Source organism: Phascolarctos cinereus, unplaced genomic scaffold (genome assembly GCF_003287225.1).
Source record: "Phascolarctos cinereus isolate Bilbo 61053 unplaced genomic scaffold, phaCin_HiC Scaffold_5;HRSCAF=322, whole genome shotgun sequence".
Lineage (NCBI taxonomy): Eukaryota > Metazoa > Chordata > Mammalia > Diprotodontia > Phascolarctidae > Phascolarctos > Phascolarctos cinereus.
Genome location: NW_027555958.1, coordinates 376,852,530 through 376,875,769, shown reverse-complemented (window position 1 = coordinate 376,875,769; position 23,240 = coordinate 376,852,530). Strand labels below are relative to the sequence as shown.

Here is a 23,240-nt window from a genome sequence, read left to right as displayed (position 1 = left end):
TACATTCATATACCACAACTTGCTCAGCCATTCCCCAATTGATGGGCATCCTCTCAATTTCCAATTCTTTGCCACCACAAAAAGAGCTGCTATGAATATTTTTGTACATGTGGGTCCTTTTCCCATTTGTTTGATCTCTTTGGGATATAGCCCTAGAAGTGCTATTGCTGGATCAAAGGGTATGCACATTTTTGTAGCCCTTTGGGCATAGTTCCAAATTGTTCTCCAAAATGGTTGGATCATTTCACAACTCCACCAACAATGTATTAGTGTTCCAATTTTCCCACATCCTCTCCAACATTTATCATTTTCCTGTTTTGTCATGTTGGCCAATCTGATAGGTGTGATGTGGTACCTCAGAGTTGTTTTTATTTGCATTTCTCTAATCAATAATGATTTAGAGCATTTTTTCATATGACTATAGATGGCTTTAATTTCTTCATCTGAGAACTGTTCATATCCTTTGACCATTTATCAATTGGGGAATGGCTTGTGTTCTTATAAATTTGTCTTAATTATATATTTTAGAAATGAGGCCTTTATCAGAAAGACTGGTTGTAAAAATTCTTTCCCAATTTTCTACCTTCCTTCTAATCTTAGTTGCATTGGCTTTGTTTGTGCAAAAACTTTTCAATTTAATGTAATCAAAATTATCCATTTTGCTTTTCATAATGTTCTCTATCTCCTATTTGGTCATGAATTCTTCTGTTCTCCATAGATCTGATAGGTAAACTATTCCTTGTTCTCCCAGTTTACTTATGGTATCAGCCTTTATATCTAAGTCCTGAACCCATTTTGACTTAATTTTGGTATATGGTGTGAGATTTGGGTCTATGCCTAGTTTCTGCCATACTCTTTTCCAGTTTTCCCAGCAGTTTTTTTTCAAAGAGTGGGTTCTTATCCCAGAAGCTGGGGTCTTTGGGTCTATCAAATAATAGATTACTATAACCATTTCAGTATCCTTGCCACGACAACCCTAAATAAGGTCATGAGGAGTCAGACACAACTGAAATATCACTTACCAATAAAAACTGCAGCTCAGAACAACTGATCTCAAGAGATCTACCAACCTCAGCCTCCCTGGAAGCAGGGATTATAGACCTGCTCTACGCTTGGGGAATGTTAGCATTGTAAAAGAAGATGCTAGCGTAAGGTAAGATGTCCTTCTTCACTCCAAGTCTTCTATCTGGGAGGACCTGCCAGAGCTTATGCTCTGTTGGCATAACCTTGAATGAACATACATTGAAGAGATTGTGGGCTTGGTTCCAGAACACTGCAATAAAGTAAATATTGCAATAAAGCAAGTCACACGAATTTTTTGGTTTTCCAGTGCACATAAGAATTATGTTTATACTATACTGTGGTCCATTAAGTGTGCAATAGTATTATGTCTAAAAAACCAATGTACATACCTTAATTTAAAATACTTTATTGCTAAAAAAATGTTAACCATCATCTGAGCCTTCAATGAGTCATATTGTTTTTTTTCTGGTGGAGTGTCTTGCCTCAATGTTGATGGCTGCTGACTGCTCGGGGTGGTGATTGCTGAAGGTTGGGGTGGCTGGGGCAATTTCTTAAAATATGACAACAATGAAGTTTGCCTCACAGATTGACTCTTCCTTTCACTTGAACACTTAGACACCATTGTAAGATCATTAATTAGCCTAATTTAATATTGTTGTTAATGTAGGGAGGTCCGAAGAGAGGGAGAGAGACCTGGGAACAGTTGGTCAGTGGAGCAGTCAGAATATACACAATATTGATTAAGTTTGTTGTCTCACAGAGGCACATTTGTGGTGCCCCTAAACAAGAGCAATAGTAACATTAAAGATCACTGATCACAGATCACCACAACAGATATAATAATAATGAAAACATTAGAAATAGTGTGACAATGACCATAATGTGACAGAGACACAACGTGAGCAGATGCTATCAGAAAAATGGCACCAACACAACACAAGGTTGGCATACATCTCCAATTTGTTGTTTGTTTTTTTAATAGTATTTTTTTTCTAATTACATGTAAAGAAAGTTTTCAACGCTCACTTTTTATAAGATTTTGAGTTCCAAACTTTTTTCTCCCTCCTTCCCTCCCCTCCCCCCTCTCCCCAAGTTGGCAAGAAAACAAACAAAAAAATGCCCACGATATCTATGAAGCACAATAAAGCAAAGTGCAAAGCCTGTAGAACCCAAGGTCACCTCCAGGTCATTAGAAAAAGACTGGAAGGGATAAGTGTCCACACACGTATATGTAAAGGAGATTATCTATTTACCTATCTAGACATACACATATAAAATATGTAATATATAGATATAATACATATGTACACAAATATGTATAGGTATGGATGTGCATATGCATATGTATATATGTGTATATGTGTGTGTGTGTGTGTGTGTATATACATACATACATATTCGTGTGCATATGTATATGTAAGTGTGTTTTGTCTTTCTTTGTACCTCCAGCCTTTAGCCTGGCACACAGAAGGCACTTGTTGACTTGACTCGCTATATGGTCATTAATATAATTTTTTTGATCAGCTCCGTTATTTCATCAGTCTAAGGAGCTTCTTCTGATGAGGAACTTCCTCTGCTAACCTAGATCTGTACCTTCTCTGCAGTTTATAATCTTAGGGCCTTAAATGCCAAAGGTCACACATCCAGTGTTTGGAAGAAACAGGTCTTGATGCCAGGTCTTGATGTTGAGGACAACTATTCTATCTCTTACTAATATGTATGTATTACATACAAAGACATATGTATATATGTGTGTGTGTGTATGTGTGTATAAAATATATACCTTATGTCATATTATATGCAAAACGATATGACATAGTATAATACATAATATGAGAAGTATCAGACAGTGGACAGAGAGCTAACCTTGAAGTCAGGAAGATTTTTTGAGTTCTTGCCTCTTCTCCACGCTACTCTGTCATTTAACTTCCAGGTAATATTCTGTAACTATAAATTGAGAAGTTACTGACTTACATTGGCAGAGGAAGTTTCCTCACAAGGGAATTCCCTATACCAATGAATTCACAGATCTGGTTCCTATCTGATAACAGTCTAATATGGTGATATGATGGATACATGTAGCAGGATAGGATAGGATAATGATACATTTAAATGACAGGGCTTAGTCACTAAGCCTTAGTGAAAGAGGGAAGAAACAGCTTGAATTCCCAACCCTCCCACTATCCTGCCCAGGTATCCCACAGCCTGAAACCAAGACCTCTGTCCATCCAGTCTTTGCTTTCTAACACAACAGAAATCCCACCTCCTCCGGGAAGTTTTCCCAGATTGGGGCCATCCATTCCCCAGCTCTCAGAATGATTTCTAACCACCCCCATGTCCTCCTCCTAGCTGCTGTATCCATCTGCCCATGTTTTATTTCCTGCTAGACTATGCGCTCCCTGAGGGCAGAGGCTATTTCCATCTTTGTAAGGCTCCAAGAATCTGTTCCATTTAGTTTTACTCACTCACTCTGTGGAAACAGTGCATGCTGAGGGGCAGAGAGAAGCCTAATTTCCAGCTTTACCACTGATATGGTAAACAAACTTGAATAAGTCATTTAACCCCTGCATGGGGGGAGTCTCAATCTCTACCACCCCGATCTGTAAAATGGAGAATCATTTGTACCCTTTGCCAACCTCCTGGTGATGATTACAGACAGAAATGAAGTCTGAAATAGCTATGATAAACCATGACAATATGACGTGGAAATAGCACTAGAGCCAGAGGACTCAGGCTGGAATCCTGGCTTTTCTATTTACTAGCTGTGTGACCCTGGGCAAGTCACAACTTCTCTTGGCCTCAGTTTCCTGCTTTGCAAAATTTGGACCAGGTGATCTCTAAGACCCCTTCCAGTTCTTGATGCTATGATCCTATTGACCTTGGAAGAAATAGTTTGTAGGAATTAAGGTTACCCAAGGTTCTCCTAGAAACAGATGAAATTAATTTATACCATTCCTGCCAAAACCCAGGCAATATAATTCTATTTAATTCAACAAATTTTATGCATGCTGGAAGAGCTGGTGGTCCCCTATTACCATGCTGTTTTTCCCCTACTATCACCATCTCCAGGTGTGCAGAGGAAGCATTGGGGGGGAAGGTGAAAAGGGAAGAAGGGGCATGAAGGAGATGGCATTGGGCACCTGACCAGTCAGTCAGCAGTACTGACAAGTACTAGCCATGTTTACGCCCATAATCACAGGATCTATTCTTTCTCTGTGTTCCTCATGAGATTAGGCTGGACTTATGATTTCACATAGGAAAATATCAGAGTGGAAAGTCCCTCCCCCCCCACACAGATTCAGTTCAGTCACTTCTCCATAATTTACAGTATCAGAAAGTTACCTGGAGTCACTGAGATTCTAAATGACTTGACCTTCGTCACATAATTATTATGTGTGAGAGAGAGGACTTTACCCCAAGGCAAGCCCTAAGTCCTACAGCTCACTGCCTTTCCTTTCTTGTGGCATTTCAATCAACAATCAGTCAACAAACATTTATTAAACACCTACTGTGTGCCAGGTGCTGCACTAAACTCTGAGGATACAAAGAATGGTAAAAGACAGTGCTTGATCTCACAGTCTAACGGTGAGAGACAACATGCAAAGATGTACAAAGATATGTACATGATACACTGGAGACAATCAACAGAAGGAAAGCAGTGGAATGAACGGGGATGGGGTAAAGCCAATTGCAGAAGATAGGATTTTAGATGAGAGTGAAAGGAGGCCAGGGAAACTGAGGCAGGGATGAGTAGGGAGAGTGTCCTTGGCCTAGGGGACATCCAGTAAAAATGGCTGGAGTCCAGAGATGGAGTTTAAGGAACCAAAAGGGGGCCAGGGTCACTGAATCACAGCAGACATGGTAGAGTGTGAGATGTAAGAAGACTGGAATGGTAGCAAGGGGTCAGGTTGTTGAGGGCTTTAGATGCCGAACAGATGATTTTCTATTTGATTTTGTGGGTAACTGGGAACCACTGGAGTTGATTGAATTGGGGGGGGGAGTAATGAGGAGCAATGAGACCAGCACTTCAGGAAGGTCAATTTTGCAACTGGATTGGAGTAGATATTTATGTAAAACTGCATGAGGTATCCATATGTGACCTTGTGGTCCAACGTCAATACTTCACTGCCCATCTGGCTCTGTCTGTAAAGACCAGTGTGCAGGCAGATCCTTAACCAGTGATGATGATAATGGTGTTCCAAACACCAAGAGGTCAGAGGACAGAGCCAACACCTTGAGTTAAAGGTCAGGAAACCCTGGGCTCAGATCCTGGGTCTGCTAATAACTCTGTGTGACTCTGGCCTTGTCACTTGACCCCTCTACTCTCCCGTTTCCACCTCCTGGAGCTGGCTGACCTCCAAGATGACCCAGAGTTCTATAATCTATGAGTCATAAGACCTGGACTCCAGTCTGTGCCACTAACTAAGTGAAGTGTCCAGAGGCAAATCATTTAACCCCTTACTTAACCGACTCCTCTGTAAAGTGCCAAGACTGCCATTTGTATGTTCTCCCTCGAGGAGAGGATCACTATTGTTAATCTAATCTGCCTATAAGTGGGATGTAATTGGCCCCCTCCCCCTCCTAAATAAAAAGAAGATGAATTTCTATAACCAATCTTGTGAGGGTCAGTGGGTAGTATAGGGTAGGGTTAGGTTAGTGTTAGTGGGTAGTAGTAGGTTAGTGGGTAGTGAAGGTATTATTAATCTTGTTTTAAAGATGGAGAATCTGAGGCTTCAGGGAAGTTAAGTGAAGCTTTCAAGGTCACAAAGATAGTAAATACTAGAGCCAAGATGACAGTCCAGAGCTTCTATCTACAAGTCCAGGGCTTTCTTCTACTCAAGGCTATTTATTTATTTATCTAGTTATCTGTCCATTTATTTATTTATTTGTTTGTTTGTTTGTTTTTACTCAACACTCTTTAAATCTTACCAAGTCCCCTTCCTTTTGGAAAAGTGGACTCTTCCCCACCCAGTGGTATCTTTCTAGTGACTTTGCTCAGCTTTCCACTCTAGAGGAAGGGAATGGGAAAGAGATAATGAGTCTTAAGCCCTTGTCCTTTCTCCTCTCCCCAGCACTCCTTTCCAGTCCAGGAGTGTGGGAAAGGAGACCAGGGGCAGTTCAGTCCCCTTTCGGACTCTAGGAAGCTCGGGGCGGCGAGTGGGATGAAATCTGTTCTAGACTTTCTTGATTCTAGAAAGCCTATAGCTAGCTGCAGTCCTCTCAACTCCATGAGCATCCCCGCGGGACAAGGTAGCGGCCTAAAATGCTTCTGCTTTATTTTAAGGTTGCTTCACCCAAGCCTAGTAGTTGGAGACTTGGAGCCTCTGGGCTCTCCTTCCACGGACGAAGAATGAGTAGCCAGCTCCCTCCCATCAACTTGGATCTCAGTTTCCTCAGCTGCGGTATGGCATCTAAGGACCCTCTCAACCCCAGGGCTGCATTAAAGAGGTTACTTGGGGCTGAACCTGAATTCTGTTCAACAAACCCTTATTATGTTCCTCCTTCGCAAAGCGCCGCGCCAGGAACCCGGAAAGGCAAAAATGAAAAAGTCCCTGCCCTCAAGAAGCTTAGACTCTGCTAGGGCAATGCGATAGGTCCAAGGACAAATTCAACATTTGGAGAGATGTAAGGAGATTTGCAATCTAGTTCGCCCTCTGTCACTAATGAGCTGTGTGACCTTAGGCAACTCACATGTCTCTGGGCTTCAGTTTCCCCATCTGTAAAATGAGGGAATTGGACTACAGGACCTCTAAAATCCCTTCTAGTTCTGACATTCTGTCAGTCCGTGGTCCCTGGGAAGGAGCGGGGCGGGACTCTCGCCCGCACCAGGAAGAAGCGGGACAGAATGAGGGGTTAGGGACAGCCCGCGCTAGGCACCCGCATTCTACCCCCCACCTTCTCCCCGCCCCAGGCCCTACGGGGCCCGTGGGCGGGGCGAGCTCCGGCCCCCTGGGCTACCCCGGCTCCTCCTCCCAGGCGCTCGGCGCTCTTAGCTGACAGCCCTGGGAGTCCGGCCGGCCGGGGCAGGCGGGGGAGAGTGCCATGGGCTGCAACAGCCACATCTCGGGTTTGTTCCGGCGTAACCTGCAGCCCACGCTCACCTACTGGAGCGTCTTCTTCAGCTTCGGCCTCTGCATCGGCTTCCTGGGCCCCACGGTGTCCGACCTGCGCTGCCAGACTCACAGCTCGCTGCCCCAGATCTCCTGGGTTTTTTTCTCGCAGCAATTCTGTCTCCTGCTGGGCAGCGCTCTTGGGGGCATCTTCAAGAAGACGTGAGTGATCGTCCCTCCTCCTCCCTCCATCTCTTCCCTTCCCCTTCTTTTCTTCCCTGACTCTCCCTCTCCCCATTTATTTATCCTCTCTCCTCCCCTTCTCAGTTTCTTAAGCTCAGAGGAAAAGAGCCCTGGGATGGAAATCGGAAGAGCTGGGTTCGAATCCTAGCTTTACCAGCTGCTACGTGGGGACCTTAAGCAAACCACTTTGCCTCTCAGATACTTTTTTGAAATGAGGGGTTTGGACTAGATTTTCTAAGGCCCTTTTCAATACTGACATTCTGCGGTTCTCGTTACTGTTTTCCTCCTCCATCTCTTTCCCCTCTCTGCAACCCCTCTTCATCTCTTCATCCGTGGTTGCCCCCTGTCTTCTGACGCTTCTTTCTGCCCTCCCCTCCAACTGGTCCAGTTGTTTCTAGCCTCCGCGGCTCTCTCTCCTATCCCTGCTATCCTAGAATTTTTTTCCCTTTCCAGTCGAAATATTGGCAGTTCCCAAGGTGACTTCTGGATTATTTATTTTCTTCATCTCACTAGAATGTGGTTAAAACCAGTTCTCCACCCTCCCATCCTCACCTGAGAGGGAGGTGGGGGGGGGGGGATGGAAGTGGCGGTGGTGGTGATGTGGTTTTCAGTTTTGGGGGGGGCAGAATCTGAATGAGGTCACCATCGCTACTTTCCCCTTCTCTACAGATGGATCTAGGTTTTTGGTTGTTTTTTTTTTAACTACCTACCTACGGCCAGAGATGAATTTTAAAGAGACTTGTAAAATGAGGGAGTTGAACTACCTTCAAGCTGTAACATTCTATAGTTCTGTGTTATAGGAGGCTGGCAAAGGTAAGAGTGTCACCTGAGGGGCATGTGGAAGGGAGGTGCCAGCTTGCACCCTTCCCTCCAGACAGCCCCAAATAAAAGCAAGACTCCTTGATGGAAAATCAATGTCCAGAGGGTCCACTGTAATAAACTGTGGCACCCTTTCTTGCCTCTCCCAAGTACCAAGAGAACTTTTATTTGGGTCCCTCCTCTTAAGAAAGTCTGACCTTTGGCTGGGACGGGATGGGAATGGGCCATCCTAGGAAATAGAAAACCTTCTTTCCCACCTATCCACATGTAATGAGCCCTATTAGGCTACGTTGGTGGTTGGGGGGCAGGCAGAGAGACCTGTATAGAATCTGACCCGTATAGAATCCTAACAGCATTAGAGTCAGAAGGGTCCTTAGAAATCATTCTGGCAACTTCAATGTAAATGGAAGGAATAAAAACAAACAAAACAAAAAAGAATGTTATTTAATTATAACAGTCAAGCTTGGCCCTGAGGAACACATCCTTCCCTTGACAGAATTGGCAAGCGGGATTGGTGGTGTCTATGTGTATGGACTGATGCCTATACGGTCAGGTTCATCATATCTTGCTTCACCACAACCCTGTAAAGGCACAGGGGCACAGCATCAGAGATTGAGATCTAAAAGGGATTTCTAAGAGATTTCTAGTTCTCCCCCTTCAGTTTACAGAGGAGAAAATGGGCGTCTAGAGATAAAGTGACTTGCCAGGCTCACACAGGTAGTAAGTGTCAGAGATGGGGTTTGAACTCAGATCCCAAGCCTTCCAACTTCATTTCTCTTTCAGCTGCACTTTGATGTTTATTAATTGTGCAGAACTGCTCCCCCACCCCCACCCCAATACCTCCTTTCTTTTTATTATCAATTATTATAATGAATGACTCTCTGAGTAGGGGAGTGGGGGGGAGGGATGAATTTGGAAATGGAGGTGATGTAAAACCAAAAGTTATCAATAATTTTATTTAAAAGAAAAATAAATTATCTAGTTCAGCCTCCTAATTTTTTCAGATGAGGGCCCAGAGAGTACTGTGTCTTTGACATGAACCAGGAATGTTTAAAGGTTACTTGTCCAAGGTCACATAAGGACTTAGTGAAGGAGCTGAACCTAGAATGTTGGTCTTCTGCCTCGTAGCATATGGAGGTAGAGAACAGTTTGTCATGTGCTGGCTCATATGATATTGAGATTATCTACTCTGGTTGCCAAGGTTCTGCTCCCCCTTCTAATATCACTGCTCTCAGACAGGGGATCATCTTATTTTCTTCTTGTGCTACCGACCTCTTTAGACTTCCCGCTTAAGAAGCCTCCTTGGAACCCACTCAGGAACATCCCTTAATCATTGAGCAGAGTGTCAGAGCTAGATCATCTCCAGGCTGCTTGTTTTACAGATGAAGAAACTGAGGCCCAGGGTCATGAAGTGATTCACTCAAGGTCACAGAGGCAGTGTGTAGTAGAGTTATGACTGAAACTCAGATCCTCTAACTTTAAGTCCAGTGCTTTCTCCTATAATATGTTGACTGTCTAGTAGTGATGAAGTCTCTTCTACACAACATCTGCTATTGTTGTTCAGTTGTGTCCAACTCTTCATGACCCCCTTTGGGGCTTTCTTGGTAAAAATACTAGAATAGTTTGCCATTTCCTTCTCCAGCTCATTTTACAGATGAGGAAACTGAGGCAAACAGGATTAAGAGACTTGCTCAGGGTCAAACAGCTAGTAAGTGTCTGAGGCCAGATTTGAACTCAGGAAGATGAGTCTTCCTGACTCCAGTCCTGGCAGTCCAACCACTGCATCACCTAACTGCCACTTCTATGCAATGTATTATCCTCCAGATGGTGTAGGGAGTGAGGGTGGGGGTGGGGAGAGGAGTGTTGATGGTTAAGAATCTTCCCTTTTGATACCATTAGGACACTAAGACCAAGAAAGGTTGGGTGACTTATCCCATATCACACAGCAAATTTGGGGACGAGTTGGTGCTATTTCATCCAGATTTCCTTAATCCCAATCTATGACTGAGGTCCTGTAAACCATCTAACCCTCTGTCCAGAGGACTGGTCTATGAAGGAAACAGTAGATTTAGCTCTCTACCAAAGGAAATAGGGGCCGTACGGGGAATGGGGTGACTTTCCCCAGAGAAGGAGTGGAGGAACATGAGAAACACCCCCAGTCTCACTGAATTGTCAGAGTAGACAGTTTTGTTGATGGAGGAGGAAACAGAGGTTGCCTACAGGTCTGCTTCACTTTAAGAAAATTCAAGTTATGAAAGGAAATCTTATTTGGAGTCATGAGAGGGAAGGAGAGAGAGAACCTTGTCAAAAGCAGTTCCTCTGGTGCTGTTGAATGTTTTTTATTAAGAGACTGAGGAAATAGAGAAATTGAAGGCAAGCTTACATGGGATGTATTCAGTGGTTGTGCTGATAAATGTTTACCAGTGAGCTCACTGTGAGGAAAAATGGACCACAACACACTTTTAAGTTCAGCTTGAATTCTTAACATTTTTCTCTATCACTTTCTTAAGTTTAAACAATCAACAAAACAATAAATCAAGCCCTGATCTGTGGCATTCACCAATTTCTGAGGTGCAAATGATCCTACTGAAAATTTAACAATCAACCCTCCAGCACAGCCCTGACCATCCATTGGAGAAGAGCCAGAAATTAAACAAAAGGGTATCCGAAGGGATAATGTAAGCTAATGAAAAATGTGATTTTATTGGCAAAAAATTCATTTACCCAAAACCTTTCTTGACCATCCATTGCATAAATTGGGGCCTACCTATATTGTCACCCCAAAAAAGGTGCATAATCTGACATCTAGGTGATGTCACAGTGAATAGAACATTGTACTAAGAATCAGGAAGACCTGAGTTCAAATCCTACCTCGGGCATTTACTAGCTGTGTGACCTCAGACAAGTGACAACCTCTCTAGGCCTATGTCCTCATCTGTGACGTGAGGCTGGTAATAATAGCGCCTGCCTCCCAAGGTTGTTGTGAGGACAAAATGAAAAAATATTTGTAAAGTTCTTTGCACACCCAAAGGTGCTATGTAAATGTTAGCTATTGCTAGTAATTTAAAAAAAATTGTCCTGCAATGTAATCAGGAACATACAATCTACCAGACAGGACACACACTTCAGGTACCTTACATTTCAAAAACATAAGCTTAGGTCAGCCTCCTGGGATCAGCTGATTAGTGGGAAGGAGAAAGCTTCAAGGGACTGGCTCACAGATAGGAATCAAGATTTTAGAGTCGAAAGGGACCTTGAGGATGACCTCATCCAATCACCTCATTATAACAAGTGAGGAAACTGAGACCTAAAGATGTAGGGCATTGCCTGCCTACTTAGAGCCAGAGGCAGAACCAGAATCTAGGTCTATGCTGTTGTTATTACAGTGGAGAACTGGATCCCTTAAACTTACAATGCATATATATATATATATATATATATATATATATATATGTATATATATATATATATATATATATATATATATATATATATATATATATGTATAGATGTGTGTGTGTATGTATATATATGTGTGTGTGCGTGTGTGTGTGTGTGTGTGTGTGTGTGTATATATATATATACCTACACATATGTATACATGTGGATGTATGGATGTATGTTGCTATTTGTTGTTGTTCAGCTATGTCCGACTCTTCATGATGACCCCACAGACCAATACGGTCCATGAGGTTTTTTTGGTAAAGATACTCAAGTGGTTTGCCATTTCCTTCTCCAATGGATTAAGGCAAACAGAGGTTAAGTGACTTGCCCAGGGTCACACAGCTAGTAAATGTCTGAGAGCTGATTTAAACTCAGGTGTTCCTGATTCCAGGCCCAACCAGAATCCACTCTATCCGCTGAGTCACCTAGCTGCCTCCTGTGTGTGCGTATATAATTAGACTAAAATTGGAGGCAGGGGGTATCAGTAGATATTAGAGGCAGTGTGGTATAATAGATAGAGAGCGCTGACCTTGGGGCCAAAAAGACCTGCATACAGATCCTCCCTCAGCTACTCTGGAGCTTGCAAAAGCCTCAGTCTTCTTATCTGAAAAATGGAAATAATAACACTCGTTTTCCCTACCTCAGAGTGGCTGCAAAAGCCAAAGGAGGTATCTGCAAAACAGTTCACAAAATTTAATATACCATAGAAATAAATGTCCACTATTATTTTGCATAGAGTAAGGTGCTTACTAAACACACACACACACACACACACACACACACACACACACACACACACACACACACACATACAGACACACAGCCAGAGCTCTGACCCATGCTGGAAAGGAAATTATGTGTGGCTTCAGGGCTTCCTGCTGGGACATGAGGCCCCCTGGATCCCCAGCAATAGTGGAGGGTTTGCATTCTGGATCTCTTCCCAGCCACCCCAAGTCAAAATGTGAGAATGAGCTCTTGCCCTTGGTTACCTGGAAAACAAACAGGGCCCCCGCCAAGATGAAGGGACAAAGCTCCCAGGGCTGGTCAGATGGGGAGGCCCTCTGGACTGACAGTGTCCAGTAGCCTTCTCCCCTTACTCTACGAAAGAAAAAAGGCTTCCCCATGAGATGTTACAGTACATGAAATTTCACTGTGGGAGAGTCATTCTTTTGGGCCAGAAAGGCTAGGAGGTCTTGAAAAGTCTCACTTTGGAATGCCAATATCCCCGGAAAAGGAGATAACAGATCTCTGAGAACCAGGGCTCTGGAGGATGAGAGGTTAGTGGGAGAAGATAAGCCTAGGATTGTAGCTTTAGAGGTGGAAGGGTCCTTGAAGTCCATTTCCTCCAAGTCTCTCACTTTACAAATGAGGAAACTGAGACTCATATTCATAGATCTGCCTAAAGTCACACAAGGTTGTAAGTGTCAGAGCTGGGGTTTGAAGGAAGTCTTCTGGCTCCTAATCTATCATTATTTCCATTGTGCTTCTTTGGAGGGCCTCCTTTCCTGGGCCTCTGCCTGAGGACTGGGTGTATCCACCCAAAGGCCTGGCCTAGCTGGGGCCCCAGGCTGGTCCCTGATTCTCTGAGATGGGAATAGAAAGAAAAGACAGTGTGTTTGTGTGTGTGTGTGTGTGTGCGCACGCATGTGTGTGTGTGTGTGAGACAGAGACAGAGACAGAAGAAAAGAATGTGTCTAGGGTGAGAGAGGAGGTACAGCGTCTTTCAAGCTTTCTCCAATCCGTCTACACCAGCCTCTTCACTCATTCACTCACTGAACAGACTGATAGATGTAAGCAACTGGGCTAGGGGCTGGATGGCAAAGATAAATAGGACTCAGGCCCTGGTCTCAAGGAGCTTACACTCTAACTGCAAAGACAAATACACAGATTACTATAATACATGAGACAAGTGCAAAAGAGAAATCCAGGCAAAGACTTAGAAGAAATTTAAAACGAGGAAAATCAGTTTCATTGGGACATCAGGGAAGACTTCATGCAGGAAGGAGCTGCTAAATCGGCCTTGCTGGAAAGGAAGATGGCAGAGATGTCCATTCCAGGCCTGGAAGGGGTAAAGGGGGATGAGGAAAAACATGGAGGCCAAAGAGAATAGGATGGGAACTAAGAGAGAGGAGTCCAATTTGACTGGAATGAGAGATATGGGAAATCTGCGAAAGGAAATAACAGGAAAGAAGTCTAGGAAGGTCGGCCCCAAATTGAAAAGGGCTCTGAATGCTGGAATAAGGCACTTATCAGGTGTTTGGCGGGCTTTCTTCTCTGTGTCACATTCTTCAATACTCCAGCCTTCCATAGCAGTCAAGTTTCTTCTCACCCACTTCAAGTGTTACACCTGAGTTCAAAAAAAAATTAACTTCCCAAATACATGATGAGGAGGACAAGGCTCTACAGCATTTCTTCTGGGAAAAAGAAAAGATCTGGGAAGTTAGGGGGTTGTAACTTCCGATGGAGTCACTAATACACACAGATTATAGATCAAAAGTTGTAAGGGATTTTCAAGGCCAGTAAGTCCAACCTCTTCATTTCACAAATGGGGAAATTGAGGCACAGAGAGGTTAAATGCCTTAGTCAGAGTCATACAGCTATTAGGATCTGAGGTGGGATTTGTACCCAACTTTTCCTGCCTAAGTAGCACAGTGTTAGGCATGGAATCAGGAAGACCTGAATTCAAATTTGACCTCAGACACTAGCTGTGTGACCCTGGGCAAGTCACTCAACCCTGTTTGCCTCAGGTTCCTCATCTGTAAAATGAACTGGAGAAGGAAATAGCAAAGCATTCCAGTATCTGTAGAGGAAACCCCACATGGGGTCACAAAGAGTCTGATGCAAACAACAGTACCAAAACTTACGCCTCCAAGTTCAGTGTCCTGTCCGCTGCATTGCACTGTCCCTCTATGGTTGGAAAGATGATGTGATTGTAGACTGCCTTGAGATGCAATATCTAGGAATGAGGTCATGATCATCCCACTGTATTCTGTCCAGATCACATCTGGAATATTGTGTTCATTTTGGAAGAACATTGAGAGTTCCCAGAGAAGAGGGACCAGGGCACATAAGGGCCTTGAGTTCATTTCCTTTACCAAGCTTTCGACTCATTTTTCATGATTTTCTTGCATCAAGGCCTTGAATTCATACCATATGAAGATAACTCTCAGATCTCTAAATCTAGTCCCATATCCTGAGCTCTGGTCCCATATCAACAATTACTTATTGGATATTTCCAACTGGATACTCCATAGGCATCTGAAGCTTCCACACATCTAAAAGAGCTCATCACATTTTACACCAAAACCCACTCCTCTTCCACACATCCCTATTCCTGTCCATCTTTCAGAGTCACCCAGGTTCAAAACCTCAGTGTCATTCTCAACTTGTCATTCTCACCCATCCCACATAATCAGTCACCAAATTTTATTTCTGCCTTACAACATTTCTCACATGTGTTCCATCCTCCCAACCTCTTAAAGGCAAGGACCAGCTTTTGACTACTTTTGTTTCCCCAGCACTTAGCACATAGTAGGTGCATAATAAATGTTTATTGATTGATTCACACTGCCCTTAGTACAGACCCTCATCATCTCTCATCTGGGCTACTGCACTAGACTCCTATTTATTTGGTTTCCCTTGCCTCAAGTCTCTCTGCATTCCAATGCATACTCCACACAATTGCAAAATTGGTTTTCCTAAAGACCAAGTCTGATCACGTCACACTCCTTGCTTGATAAATTACCTTGGCTCCCTGTTGCCGCTAGGATCAAATACAAAACTCCAATGGACATTTACAACCTGGCCCTTTCCTACATTTCCAGGTTTCTTACACATCACCCCCCTCCATGCACTATGTGATCCAGCCGCACTAGCCATCTCCATGTTCTGTACGTGGAACGCTCCATATCTCATCTCCATGCTTTTGTCCTGGAAGTCTCTCATGCCTGGAACACATTCTTTGCTCGCCTCAGTTTCTTGGAAATCCTGATTTCCTTCAACATTCAGCTCCTTCTTCCACATGGAGTCTTTTCTAGCTTTTCCTCCCTCAATGGGTCTCACTGGACCCCCCTCCCATAATTATATAGTATTCATATTATAGGCATATTATCTCTGCATTAGAAAATAAGGGCCAGAGAATAGAAATTTGTTCACTTTTGTCTTTGTAGCCCTAGGGCTTAATGCCATGATTTATAGTCAGATCTTAATGGCTGATGATGGATTGAAGTGCTTAGCCTAAAGAGAAACTTGAGGGAAGGAGCCTATTAATATGAAAGAGGCAATGAGATATTTTTCGTCCTCACCTCATGCCTTTTTTCGGTGTTCATCCTTCTTGTTTTGTCCTGTTCCTCCCTTCCTGTAGCCTTTGACCCTGTCAATCAGTGTTTTCTCTTTGATATTCACTTCTCTCTAGGTTTTCATGACATTGCTCTATCCCACTTCCCCTTTGCCTTCTCAGTTTCCTTTGCTGGATTTTCATCCAAGTTCTGTCCACTAACAATGGGTGTCCCCCACGGCTCGGTCTTGGGCTTTCTTCTTTCTCCTTTTTCGCTTGGTGATCTCATCAACTCCCATGGATTCAGCGATTATCTCTATACTGATGATTCCCAGGTCTCCTTATCCAGTTTTAAACCTTTTCCTGACCTTAAATCTTATATCTCCAACCTTCCTATTGGACATCTTGAATTGGGTCATCTCATAGACCTCTTCAACTCAACATATCCAAAATGACTCGTGATCTTTTCCCCAGAACAACGTTACTATTGCTGTCAAATACACCACGGCACTCCCAGTTACCCAGGCTTGCAAACATCCTGGACTCTTCACTCTCTATCACTCCCAGGACCTGTCATTTCTACCCATTTCTACCTTCATGACATCTTTTGTATAGGGTATATGTCCCCTTCACTTCTCTGACACTGCCACCAGTCTAGTGCAGGGTCTCGTCACCTCAGCCCCAGACTATCACAATAGCCTGCTGCTCGGACTCTCTGCCTCAAGTCTCTCCACACTCCATTCCATCCTTATTCAACTGCCAAATTGATCTTCCTCAAGCATGGGTCTGACCATGTTGCTCTCCTCCCTACTCCCAGCCCCCTCAGTAAATTCCAGTGACTCCATAGTACTTCTAGGGTCAAATATAAAATCCTCTGACATTCAAATCCCTTCATAATCTGACCCCCCTCCTACCTCAAAAGTTGTCTGACCCCTAACTCCACCCTATGTACTCTGTGATCTAGTGACCTGAGCCTCTTTGCTGTTCTTCAAACGAGACTCTCCCCCTCCAGACCCCAACCATTTTCCCTGGTGTCTCCATGCCTGAGATCCTCCGCCTTCTCTTCTCTGCCTCCTGGCTTCCTTCAAGTCCTCTCTAAAATCTCACTTTCTACCTGAAGCCTTTCCCAATTCCCTTTAATGCCAGCGCCTTCCCTCTGTTGATTATTTCCAGTTTATTCTCTCTATGCCTTGTTTGTAGATAGCTGCTTACATGTTATCTCCTCCATTAGACTGGGAGCTCCTTGGGTGACAGAAATGTCTTTTGCCTTTCTTTGTAACCCCAGCACTTAACACAGCTCTCAACGCGTACATGGTAGGTACTTAATAAATGCTTGCTGACTGACTGACTGCTTGGGCCCCAGAGGCAAGAATCAGGAGCCATGGGGGAAGTAACAGAGACAAAGGGAAGGAAAACTTTTGAACGATTAGAGCTATGTGTAAAGGTGAAATGGACTGCCTCAATGGGGTAGTGAGTTCCCTGTCACCAAAAGTCTTTTTGTAAAATACATATTTATTTTTTAGTTTTCAACATTCGCCTCTTTTTTTTTTTTTTGGCTAGGCAATGGCTAGTTAAGTGTTATGTGTCTGAGGCTGGATTTGAACTCAGGTCTTCCTGAATTCAAGGCCGGTGCTCTATCCACTGCACCACCTAGTTGCCCCCTCAACATTCACTTCTATAAGATTTTGAGTTCCAATTTTTTTTCTCTCTACCTCCTTCCCTCCCCTCCACTGTCTCCAAGTCAGCAAGCAATCTGATGTAGGCTATACATGTGCAATCATATTTTAAAATATTTACATAAAAATATAAAAATATTAGTCATGTTGTAAAGAAGAATCAGAACAAAAGGGAAAAACCAAAAGTCTTTAAACCAATGCTGGATGGCTATTTATCTAATACTGTATGGCAGAGGGTGACTGTTTTCAAATGCCAGACAGACCCTGCTGAGGTCCCTTGATATTTGATGATTCTATAAGTCTGTCTCTGTACTTTCTTCTGTGGGCAATAGGTAGCCCATTTGACTTTGATCATACTCTTCCTATGACCTTTTAGTAATCAGGATGTCATTTTACACTACAAGTGTCCCTTGCTGTAAGAAAACCCCACACCAGAATGTTAGCACTAATTCGACAAGGGTTACTTTCATTGCAAAAGAGCCAGAGAATGGCTGGAGCCAAAGAGGCTGTCCAGGTCATCTAGACGAGAAAAGTGAGCTGTTAAATGACCTGCCCAAGGCCATGTATGAGTGACCGAGCCAGAGCTATAATTCAGATCACCTACCTCCTGGTCCAATTCATTTTAGAAAAAGTTTCAATGCAGGATTCCTTTAAATAGTAGACAACATCCCTACCCCCCTTCCAAGTCCCTCCCTCAGTGCATTTAAAACATACTTTGACAAAAACAAAAACAAAAAAGTTGAATTGGTTCTGAATGACTAGGTCGACATTCAGTTTCCCTGGAACTCAAAGCCAACTTTTATATCCATTTGTTCTCACCGGTATATTGAGTTTTTAATGTTTATTTATTCTGTGGTCTGCTCTTTCTAAGTATGTTGTTAGTTTCTCCAATTAGATTGGGAGCTTCCAGCAAGGAAAGGCTCTCTCCCCATCAGACTGAGAACTCCCAGAAGGCAAAGGCTATTTCTCTCCCAGCAAATTGAGGGTTTCCCGGTTGACATTCCCGAAAGGAAACCTGGTGTCCCGATCAGGTCCTTATTCCTCTGGAGTCCTTGTCATCAATTTTAGATCAAAGGCACCTGACGCCAGATTCGGTCACCCGTTTGTGTGTTTCCTAGCCCATTTTTGAACTTTCTGCCTCTCTGACCCCCATCTTTGCCCTACAGGCAGTTAACTGCTTTTTATGGTCTAAAGAGGTGGGGAAAACCTTCACCAAGGAGACAGACTGTTGCCCCACTCTTCACCTCACCTCGGAAAAGAAACTAAAGCAGGTTTTCCCCTCTTACCTGGATCTGAAGTTTGATGGGGCAAAAAAGAGCTCTCCATTTGATGGTTGAAATCATTATTATTGTCAATGATAACGACAGCACTGGGGATGCTCACAATTTAGTTATCAGTGAGTGGACGAGATAGAGGACACCGAGGTATTCTCTATGCTTCCCTACTTTGTTGGGCCAAAGTACCTCCCAAGGCCCAAGTATGTTGGCAATTAGCCAAAAGCCAAGAACGTGAGAAGAATGGCAATGTAATGGAACACAAGGGTTGGCCCTGCCAGTGGAATGTGGCTGCCCCAGCCTGGCTGAGATGCATAGGAGTCCCCTCCCCCAAATAGGCACACGTGATCTGTGTGAGTCAGGACCCTCTCGCTACGGGCCAATGCCACCAGTATAGAGGCTGTGCCACCATATGCCTTCAGACACCAGCTGAGTAGCCCTTGAACCAAATGTCTCCTTTCTCTAAGTACAACACCCAGATTCAAGGAGGGAGCATTGTACATTTCATACATGTGATTTGTGCACACCACACACAGATAAACCATTAAAGGAACAGAACACTAGGGTCCAGAGAAGTTCAGTAACGTTCAAGGTCACACAGCAAACGCAGCTAGGTAGGTAGCCTCCGTGCTCTTTACTCTGGCCAGTGCCCAGAGCAAAGTATCCCCTTCCCCGCCTCCATCTCAGGCCCCTCTTTCCATCTTACCCCTCCCAATGAGGTTCCAAAAGCTATAACTTCTTTAACTTTTCTCTCCTTCTGTCTGGGGCTGTTAATATTTAACTTGGTTCAGTCTCAGGCTCCAGGATACAGAGTGCTTTTCCAGAACTAGCTGCTTCAAGGAGCAGAGATATCACTGGATTCGCAGCTAAAGGACTTGCGTTCAAATTCTGACTCTTGCTGACTTTGGGCACATTATTTCGCCACCTTGGCATTGTTCCTGAATGTTAAGATGAGGGAGGAGGAACTCTAAAGTTCCTTCCGGCACTAAATACCACGATCCTCTCTACCCCTCCGCCTCACCCTCCTTCTTCACTTCTCACTCCTGTTTTTGAGGAGTATGTCTCAGTCCATGACCCCTCCCTGGTTCCCACCATCCCAGACTGCAACAGGGGCAATTCTATTGCCTCCTCTTCTATTTGGCCCCAGATGGCTTCTGCCAGGGCTAGGGTGAGGAAAGGGGTTTTGAGATCTCTCACTATGGCTTCCCTGACTCCTTCCCCCACTGCAAGATCATTGGAGCATGTGTCAGGAGACCTAAATTAAACCTGAGCTATTCCCAGTTCTGCTACCCTCTACTTGTGTGACTTGAAAAGGTAAAAGTCACTTTGCCCTTTCTGGGCCTCAGTTTCCCTCTCTGTAAAATGAAGATGTTGAACTACTGATGATCTCTAAGGGCCCTCATCCCTGTCATCATATACAATTCTTTCCCAAACAGGAAGAAATAGGGGCAGCACCAGCTCCACTTGGCTAACCCAGAAACTGCGTGTCTAGGGTGTCAGGGATCAGAAAGGGAGGGAGTGCCAAGGGTTTGGTTCGTTTGGGGGGAAGCCCAGGAGCTGAGTTGCAGGGTAGCTCCTGCTCCCCCCCACTCTCACCGGCTTGCTCCCCGTCTGGTCTCCATTTCCTTCCTGCTCTATGAACTTTGGCACAGCGACTCCGAACCTTGCCAATTTGAAATGCACTGGGCTCATCCGGCAGGCTGGGGCGGGTGTGGGAGTCGGGCTTGGAGGCGGATGGGGAGGGATGTTGCTGCAGGGCAAGACAAAGTAGCTTTGCTTCAGAGGAGGGGGAAGAGGAATGATGGGAGCAGAAGGGAGGTAGTGATAGGGGAGAGGAAGGTGACAAAGCTCCCAATTGAGCTATTAGTCAGTATTTGAGGAATCCCTGAGGGACTGACTGATAAACCAAAGTGGGATTTTAATGTTTTGTTGTTTTTTTTTAACAGGAATTGAGTCTACTCTCCATTATTCACACTCATGAAGGGGCATAGTCCATTGGAAATAATGAACAATCTAAAACACATTTCAGTTGGACTTTGATTGCATTTTGTTGCATTTCGTTTTTTTTTTAATCTTCCTAAATTCAATTTTCTTAGGCTATTAAAAAAAAAACTCCCTGGCACTCCTTTGCAAAGACATTGAGAGCAAGCCAGCCTGGAATTAAAAATCCAACCTGGATCACTTTTCTATGGATAATAATGACTGCTATTTAGATAACCACTGATATTTACATAAGTTCGAAAAGCCTTGATATACGTTGACCTCTCTGGGCTCTGAGTTTCCTCATCTGTAAGATGGAGGGATTGTCCTGTGAAGTCCCTTCCCTTCCAGTCTAGATCTATGATTCTATGAGTATTTGACTTGATTCCACAACCCCATAAGGTGTAACTATCTTGTCGGTATGATTATGTTCATTTTAGAGGTGAGTAAACCAAGGCTCAGTGACTTGCCCATGGCCACACAGCTAGTAAATGCCAGAGAAAAGATAGGAATGTAGGTCCTTCCTGGCTCCAGGTTATGTACTTAACCACTGTTGTACTATGCTGCCTCTGTAAATGAAAGTCTACTCTGTTCCTGGAGTTCCTCCTACAGACATGGTAGGATATAGAGGAAGGAGGGTCTGGAGCTGCTTTGGACACTTCCCAGGTGTGGGGCCTAGGGCAAACTACTTAGAGTGGAAAGGAAAGTTCTTGAAGGGCCACTGAATACCTTTGCAAACCAATCCGTCAATTATTCGACACACATTTGTTAAAGATCTACCAGGTACCAGACACTGTGCTAAGTGTTGGGGATACAAAGACAAAAGTGAAACAGTCTTTACCCTCCCTCAAGGAATTTACATTTCTTCAGGGGAAATAGCATGTGTACATATAAACATATTTAAAAATATACAAAGTAAATATAATTTAATGGACATGGGGAAGAAGCATCAACACCTTTCTCCAGTGAAGGAGAAATCACTGCCTCTCAAGGGAGCCTGTTTCCTTTTTGGATACAAAGTTTTCCCTTACACTGAACAGAAATACGCCTCTCTACAGCCCCCCCCAACCCCACCCTCCACCCCTCCAATGCTCCAAAGTCTGCTTTTTGGGGCCAAATATAACAAATCGAATCCCTCTTTCCCATGACAACATTTTAAATACTTGAAGACAACTCTCATGCTCCCCATAGATCTCTTTTGTAGGCTAACCATTCCTACTTCCTCCAACTGTTCTTTCTAAGAAATGCCGTCCAGTTCCCTCATTCTCCTGATTGCCCTTCTCTGGACACTCTCCAACTTGTCAATGTCCCATGTCCACACTTGAACATGATATTCTAGACAGCCAGACTGGTACCTTCTTTCTGAACACTATATGCTTCTCAATGCAGCTTAAGATCCAGCTAGGTTCTTCACCTTCAGTATCACACTGGTGACTCACATTGAAGCTTGGAGTCTACAAAATCCTCATCTTTTTCAGCTGTCTCATCCCATTTCTGCCATATTGTACTTCTAAAGTTGATTTTGTTAGCCCTTGTGAGACTTTACATTTCTCTCTATAAAGTTCCATCTTCAACATCAATCAATAAGCATTTATTAAATGCCAGGCACTGTGCTTAATGCTGGCGTTTCAAAGACAAAAATGAAACAGTAGCTACCCTCAAGAAGTTTACATTCTGTCTGGGACAACAAAGTGCACACATACATATAAATATACATAAAATTAAGTAAGCTCTCAGGCAGAGGAGAAACTAGCAGCTGGCAGGATCAGGAAAGTCTCTATTTATGAGGCGACACTGAGTTTTTAAGAAAACCTAGGACTCTAAGAGGCAGAAGTGGGAAGGAGTATATTCCAGGCATGGAGGTGATGTGATGGGAGATGAAATATTGAGTGTGAGAAGCAGTTAAAAGGCCAATTTGACTGGACTGTAGGATATAGGATAGGGAGTAATATATAATAAACCTGGAAAATTAGATTGGAGCCATGTTGAAAAGGGCTTTAATTTGTTTTTTTTTATTTCTTTTTAAAATTTTTATTTTTTGGGGGGGCAGCTAGGTGGCACAGTGGATAGAGCACTGGCCTTGGAGTCAGGAGGACCTGAGTTCAAATCCAGCCTCAGACACATAACACTCACTAGCTGTGTGACTCAAAATATTAGTTCCAAATTCTCTCTCTCTCTCTCTCTCTCTCTCTCTCTCTCTCTCTCTCTCTCTCTCTCTCTCTCTCTCCACTCCCTCCCCCAAACATTGAGAAAGTAAGAAATACAATACCCATCATTATTCATATGAAGTTATGTAAAACATATTTCCACATTAGTTCTACTGAGAAAGCACAAAAAATAGAGTGAAAAAAATATGCTTCAATATGCATTCATCGTCCATCAGTTTTCTCTATGGAGATGGATAGAATTTTCCATCATAGATCCTTTGGAATTTTCTTAGATTGTTGTCTTGATC

General features: G+C 43.6%; 1 protein-coding gene and 1 long non-coding RNA gene across 2 annotated transcripts in view; one reads left to right on the top strand and one right to left on the bottom strand.

The window, feature by feature from the left end:
• The first annotated feature begins 6,911 nt into the window (after positions 1-6,911).
• SLC60A1 (solute carrier family 60 member 1) overlaps positions 6,912-23,240 on the top strand; it is a 65,388-nt gene continuing 49,059 nt past the window's right edge. The window contains exon 1 of the mRNA XM_021002911.2: positions 6,912-7,295. Within this exon, the coding sequence (XP_020858570.1) occupies positions 7,066-7,295 (230 nt within the window). The 5' untranslated portion in view covers positions 6,912-7,065. The remainder of the gene's footprint in view (positions 7,296-23,240) is intronic.
• On the bottom strand, positions 8,564-19,067 carry LOC110219527 (uncharacterized). The gene is made up of 3 exons (XR_002327660.2): positions 18,818-19,067; positions 12,109-12,183; positions 8,564-8,716 (listed from the first exon to the last, which is right to left on the bottom strand). It is a non-coding gene; the product is annotated as an uncharacterized LOC110219527 (long non-coding RNA).